The 6,655-nt window shown below is 62.2% G+C and overlaps 1 protein-coding gene across 4 annotated transcripts in view; it reads left to right on the top strand.

The window, feature by feature from the left end:
- Positions 1–5,923, top strand: part of DIRAS1 (DIRAS family GTPase 1) — a 7,409-nt gene extending 1,486 nt beyond the window's left edge. The window contains exons 1-2 of one of the 4 annotated variants that reach the window (XM_034657446.1): positions 125–217; positions 2,666–5,923. In XM_034657446.1, the coding sequence (XP_034513337.1) occupies positions 2,734–3,330 (597 nt within the window). In that variant the 5' untranslated portion in view covers positions 125–217; positions 2,666–2,733 and the 3' untranslated portion in view covers positions 3,331–5,923. Of the gene's footprint in view, positions 1–124; positions 218–659; positions 853–1,874; positions 2,088–2,665 lie in introns of those variants that run through there. The other 3 variants (XM_019806619.2, XM_019806620.2, XM_019806618.2) reach the window with 3 other exon arrangements.
- The last annotated feature ends 732 nt before the right edge of the window (positions 5,924–6,655 follow it).

Below are 6,655 nucleotides of genomic sequence, written 5' to 3'. Positions count from 1 at the left end.
CCCGCCGCACCCCACCCGCGAGGCCCGCGGGGCCCTCTCCCCGCGCGCCCCTCCTTTGTCCGAGCCCCACTCTTGCGGCCGCGGGGCCGGGCCCTCCTGCTCCCGGCGGCCCCCCGCCACCGCCCGGACCCCCTCCCCTGTCCGTGGAGCCCCGGCCGCGCCGCCCTCGGGGCGCCCACCTTGGACAGCTCCCCCTGGGCTCCCTCCCGCCCCCGAGGTACTTGCCGCGCGCCCCTCTGCCAAGCCAGCCCCTCCCCCAGGCCCGCCGCATCCCCCTCTCTGGGTGGGTCGGGCCTGCTCGGTCAGAGCCCCCTCCGTGAGGGGCCAGGCGGGCCCTGGGCCCGTCTTCCCACGGAGCACCCGCTCAGCCTCCTGCCCCTCGGCTGAGCCAAGCCCCTCACCCAGGAGCCCCTCCCTTGGTCGGGCCCTTCCCCCACCGCTGAGAGCCTTCGCTGGCCAAGCGGGCCGTGGGCTGGACCCCTGAGTGTGCCTCCCCTCCCTCAGGCCCCCGTCATTAGGCAGTCCCTAGGTCAGACCCCTCCCGCATTTGGTTAAGCAGTGTGTGTGTGTGTGTGTGTGTGTGTGTGTGTGTGTGTCCTGTGCCCTCCCACCCCCGCCCCCGCCCCGGGTCAAGGCCTGCTCTCCTGGCCCCCGGGAGTGTCAGGGAGGGCTCCCTTGCACAGGAGGACCCTGCGCTGTATAGCCAACCAGGGCCCAATTCAAATCCTACTCTGCTCTGCTGCCTCCCTGCTCTGTGACCTTGAGCCAGGGCCTCCCCCCTCTGAGCCTCGGTGCCCACGACCCCCTACCCCCACCCCACAGGAGGTGAGGGTGAGATTCGAACGGCACCAGGTAGGTGCCTGGCATGGACTTGGGGGTTAGTGAATGGGGGCTCCTACTCCAGGGACTCGGGCCCCAGAAGGTCCCCTCCTGGAGGACGTCCTGCTGCTGATGGGCCTGGAGTCCTGCCAGGGGGTCTGCACCCAGAGCAGGGCAAGGGTGGTCTGGGTCCCCAGCCAGCTATGGTGGTGCCTGGCTGCGCTCTCATGTGCCCCCTTCTCCGGGTGCCCACCTGGGGAAGGGCAGTGCCTGCAGAGCTGGCCAGCTCGCCTCGCCACCCCCCCCCCAGCTTCCTCCCAATGCTGAGAACTGCCATGCATGTCACCAACATGCCTAGTGTCTATGAGGAGTTAGGACTGGTGAGCATGTACAAGTGTGCCTCACACGGAAGTGGGGTGTGTGTCTCCTCTTACTTTGATCGTCCTGTTTTTGGCAAACCTGGTACTTTTGATCCTTCAGAACCTGCCTTCACGACGCACTGGCAGCCAAGTGCTTTACACCCTGAGCCCTCGTGATTGATAATTACAATTGTGCATCTTTACCGAGGGCCCCCGGTGCCAGGAGCCTGGCTCTGGGCTTCATCCAGCTTCTACATTGTTTGTCTCAGCAGGCACTGTGACAAAACCAAGGCTCGGGGACCCCGGGGTCTCACCACCAGCTTCACACCACCTAGCCTTACAGCCTACACACAGCTGAGGGAGGTAACTTGGTCCAGGCGCAACCTCGTGTCTCCTTCCTCCCACTGTGGACCTACCTCCATACGGAGGGGCCCTCAGAGACCGCTGGGAAGGAGGAAGGGAAATGGTGTCCTGCTTTCCCTAAGTAAGGACACAGATGCTGGGGACAACTCTTCTGCTGTCCCACCCCCAGGCCAGGCCTCTTCCCCCACCCACAGCATTTCAGGAATTGCTGTGCTGTGTGACCTGGCAAGGAAACTGGACCTCTCTGAGTACAGGTGCAGAGAGACAGGCTAGGAGGACGCCCTTTTAGGAAGATCTGTTCCTCCAGATACAGCAGACCTTGAACCAGAGGCCATGGCAGGCCAGACTCGTCTGGAGGCAGAATGCAGGAAGCGGGGACCTTTCTCATTGGGTCCAGTTCTTGTTTTCTCACCTCTGACCTGGGCCGCTGTCAGGAATCAGTGCCATGATTTGCAAATTGTGACTCTCGGACCTCCAGCCTCAGGATTGCACCTATGGGATGAGAGAGGAGAGGAGCTTTATGGTGCCAGTTCCCTGGGCCACCAGGTTTGTCACCTCCGGGCCCAAGAGGACAGGCAGGCTAAAGATGCCCGACCACGTGGCCTCCACGAGGTTCAAGAGCCTCTGGGCTGAGGGAAGAGCAGGAAGTCTGGGGGTGCTGGAGAGAGGCACCATTTCACAGAGGAGGAAACTGAGGCTCGGGGTGGCAACGCAGCTTGCCTAGGTCACAGAGCCAGGTCTGCTGGCTTCCGAGAGCCCATGGCCGCCCTGGGAAGCAAAGGAGAAGCCAGTGCAGCCTGGGCGGGGAGCATGCAGGTGAGGAAAGGAGTTAGTGTCCTGCACATCGGCATCTTTGCACGTCTTCCAGCCAGAGTCCTCTGGGAACGAGCTTGGGCCCCAGAATCTGTCGGGTTGGGGAAGCAAGCAGAGGGGGCTGGCTCCAAGCCTGCGTGCAGGGCGGAATCGCGAAGTCAGCCAAACCAACCAGAGGGCCTTCCCGGGACGCAGGAGAGATGCCTTCTCCGAGGAGAAGTTGCCCCTCGTGCCATCGCCTCACCCCCAGGGGCCCAGAGCCAACCCCTCCTCCCTGTGGCCCCTTGTGCCTGACACTCCTCTCTGTGCAGGGTCGGTCTGGGGTTCCAGCAGCTGGCACAAGCCCTCCCGGCCCCGACCCCCAGCCCCCGCAAGAAAGATGCCTGAGCAGAGCAACGACTACCGAGTGGTGGTGTTCGGGGCGGGCGGCGTGGGCAAGAGCTCGCTGGTGCTCCGCTTCGTGAAGGGCACCTTCCGGGACACCTACATCCCCACCATCGAGGACACCTACCGGCAGGTGATCAGCTGCGACAAGAGCGTGTGCACGCTGCAGATCACCGACACCACGGGCAGCCACCAGTTCCCGGCCATGCAGCGGCTGTCCATCTCCAAGGGCCATGCCTTCATCCTGGTCTACTCCATCACCAGCAAGCAGTCGCTGGAGGAGCTGGGGCCCATCTACAAGCTCATCGTGCAGATCAAGGGCAGCGTCGAGGACATCCCCGTCATGCTGGTGGGCAACAAGTGTGACGAGACACAGCGGGAGGTGGACACCCGCGAGGCCCAGGCCGTGGCCCAGGAGTGGAAGTGCGCCTTCATGGAGACGTCGGCCAAGATGAACTACAACGTCAAGGAGCTTTTCCAGGAGCTGCTCACGCTGGAGACACGCCGGAACATGAGCCTGAACATCGACGGCAAGCGCTCCAGCAAACAGAAGAGGACAGACCGCGTCAAGGGCAAATGCATCCTCATGTGAGCCCAGAACGCCCGCCACCAGCCGGCCCATGCCTCTCCCAACGCCCCCGCTCCCCCTTGTCCTCCAGTCCTCTGCTCCTGGCCCTCTGGTCCTCCCTGCCCTCCTCCCCACCTTCTTCTCGCTCCCTCTCATCTCTTCGACTTCTCTTCCTTCACCCAACACCTCTGCAGGGGAAACCGAGGCCCCGGTGAGCCCGCGGCAGGTCTGGGGCTCCAACCTGGCTCTGCCGCATGGCTCTGCCTCCCGCCCCCCCCCCCGGCCTGTCTGCATCCCCCAAAGCCAAGTGCTGGAGGTGGCCCCCTGGATCCGCACATGAGAAAATGGGGAAGCTGCCTGTCCCTGCTGGGACCGAGGACGCCAGGTCTTCCCTGTCTCTGCCCGTCTCTGTCTCTTTCCCGTGGGTGCCCCCAGTCAGACCTGTGTCTCCCCCATCAGATCACTGTGACCCTGCTGGGGAGGGGGAGCTGAAACTCACATGGACCTCAGAGTTTGTTTTCCCCTCTTTGGTGTTTACCACACACTGCCCCTGCTCCGTCCTTCATGACCTCTGGCCTGTGCCCCCACCCCAGGTCCCAGATCGGTCCTCACCCCTGTCCCCACGGCCTCGGTGGGGGGGAGGCTTGCAGGATGGGTCTCAGGCCACCAGGCAATAACCACAGAGCCAGCAGCAGCCCCCCACCAGCCTGGAATCCCACTCCTTGTCCCGCCTGGGGTGAGTCCCGGGGTGCAGGCAGGGGAGGCCTAGGACTGGCTCATGGCCACAGCACAACTCAAGGGGACCGTCCAGCGTGAATATGGGGTGCTTTCCCAGACACGGCCCCCACAGATTGGCACAGCCTGTCACCACCGAGCCTCAGGCAGGGGCACATGGGGTGCTGGGGAGGGGGTACCTGGGGCCCCATCCAGGGGCAGGCAGCTGGACCCAGCACCAGCAGGATCTGAGGGGAATCGAGGCAGAGCTCTGCCCAGCCCACTGCCCCCTGCCAACTGTGCCCCAGAGAAGGGGGCTCTGCCCAGGAAGGTGTGTCTCCTGGAGTCAGGGTGCTCCTGCCACCTGAGGTTCTGAGTGCTTCCCGAGAGTGTGCGGCTACCTGCACGCCCACGGGACCCTGCAGGGCTGTGTCTGACGAGCATGGAGGTGAGCTGTAGGCCTGGGGGGGGGGAGCGCGGATGGCGTATTTGTGTAACTTGGTGCGCACAGGCAGACGGCTTGGGTCTGAGCATGGGTCCGTGCGTGCACGTGTGTGTGTGCCTGTCATTTGGGTGGTAAGTCTCCGTCACGGTCTCCGTGTGGTGATGGTGTAGGCTGTACGTAGGGTGGGCAGTGTGGTCGTCGACAGGACTGGCGATTTGTGTCGATGGGAACCTTCGTACCAGCGTCAGTGTGACTGTAAGTGTTGTATTTTGGGGAGTGGGTGACGTGATTCATAGGACCGCAGCGTAAACCTGTTTGTTCTGTCTGAGGAACACCGACCCTGTGACTTTGTCGCGAGGTGGCTCCCGGCTCAGACTCTGTAGCGGTCAGCTGTCGGTGCCTAACAAATGACCACAAAGCCAGCCACCAGAAACTGGACATGTTTGTCATCTCTGTTCCTGGGGGTCAGGAGCCTGGGTACAGCTTGCCTGAGACTTCCACTCGGGACCTCGCAAGGCTGCGAGCAGAGTGCGGGCTGGCTGCCGTCTCACTGGAAGGCCTGACTGGGGACCCATCTACTCCCAAGCTCACGCGGCTGTCAGTGGCATTAAGTTTTCTGCAGTCACAGGCCCGAGGGGCTCTGTTGCTCTCTGGACGTCAGCCCCCTGCGGCTCCTTGGCACGTGGGTCTCTCCCGGGGTTGCTCGCAGCATCGGGCATCCCGGGGGGTGACGGAGCTGCACGTGTGTGCTGGCGTGTTCCTATGCGCGTTGGGACTGACCTGTGTGCGCGCGTGTGAGAAAGGCCATGTCGAGGTATGGTCATGTGACCCCATGGGGACTGTTTGTAGGTAAGACGGACTGTTTGTGTCCATCTTGGTAGCCGTGTGTTTGGTCTTGTCTATGTTCATGGGACTCCACAAACGTTTACTGGGCACGCTGTGTAGAGAGGGAGGGAGTGTGTGTGTGCAAGTGTGTGTGTCACCGCCTGGCACATGGACGGGCCCTTGGAAGAGGTGGTAGCATCCTGCCGGAGCACAGCTGCGCCCCTTTATCCTGCGGCGGGTCCAGGGCCCACCAGCAGCTGGTGTTGCTCCCTTCCCCACCCCGGGAGCGTTTCCTGGCCTTGCTGGGCAGGGGTCTTCAGCCCTTTCTCAGGGACACACCCTGATAGCACAATCTCCCTGGGGCCCTGCCCACCTCCAGGCCTTCCCCTGGCCCAGGCCATGGTCCCCTGGGGAGAAAGGGGCTCTGGAGCAGGAGAGGCCTGACCTGCCCCAGCTGCTGGCCCATCCTGCCTGGGCATCCCTCGTTCTGGGGACCATGCCAGGCCATGCTTGCTGCTGTGATTCCACCCCTGCCCCTTCTCCCCCCGCATGTGGGTGCCCCCTGCCCCCCACATTGTGGGGTCTGTGTAGCATTTGCTCTAGAAATAGTCTTCCTGCAATAAAGAAGTGGACCCTGCATTCCCCATCAGTGCCCTTTCTTTGGCGTCAGGGAGGGCAGCCCACCACCTGCAAAAGATAAACATGACGGATGGGAGGTGAGGGATGGGGGTGAGGGATGGGGAGGAGGTGAGGGATGGAGGTGGGGAATGGGGAGGAGGTGGGGGATGGGGGAGATGAGGGATTGGGGTGAGGGAAGGAGACAAAGGAAGGTGCTATGGGAAGAGTGAACGTTTGTGACAAGGACGGTTCAGCACTTCTCCAGGTGGCTTCCCCACGAGAGACCCCACAGGCCCTGCTGGAGCCCCTACTCCAGATGTAGGGAATGGCAGGTGCTATGAGCCTCCTTTTACATGAGGAGGAAACTGTAGGGCCTCAGCTTCCCTATCTGCTGAATGTTGGCTTGGGGCAGAGTTTGCAAACTCGAAAGCAGGGGCAGAATAAGGGTGAGGAGAGTGAGGCACTCACCAGGAGCACAAAACTTAAGTGGGGAACACTAAAAACTCAGCCCTCCAGACACATATTTTATTTATTTTTTATTTTTTATTTTTTTTTTAAGATTTTATTTTTTATTTATTCGACAGAGATAGAGACAGCCAGCGAGAGAGGGAACACAAGCAGGGGGAGTGGGAGAGGAAGAAGCAGGCTCCTAGCGGAGGAGCCTGATGTGGGGCTCGATCCCATAACGGCAGGATCACGCCCTGAGCCGAAGGCAGATGCTTAACCGCTGTGCCACCCAGGCGCCCC

Source organism: Ailuropoda melanoleuca, chromosome 4, assembly GCF_002007445.2.
Source record: "Ailuropoda melanoleuca isolate Jingjing chromosome 4, ASM200744v2, whole genome shotgun sequence".
Lineage (NCBI taxonomy): Eukaryota > Metazoa > Chordata > Mammalia > Carnivora > Ursidae > Ailuropoda > Ailuropoda melanoleuca.
This window is presented reverse-complemented; position numbering and strand designations above follow the sequence as displayed.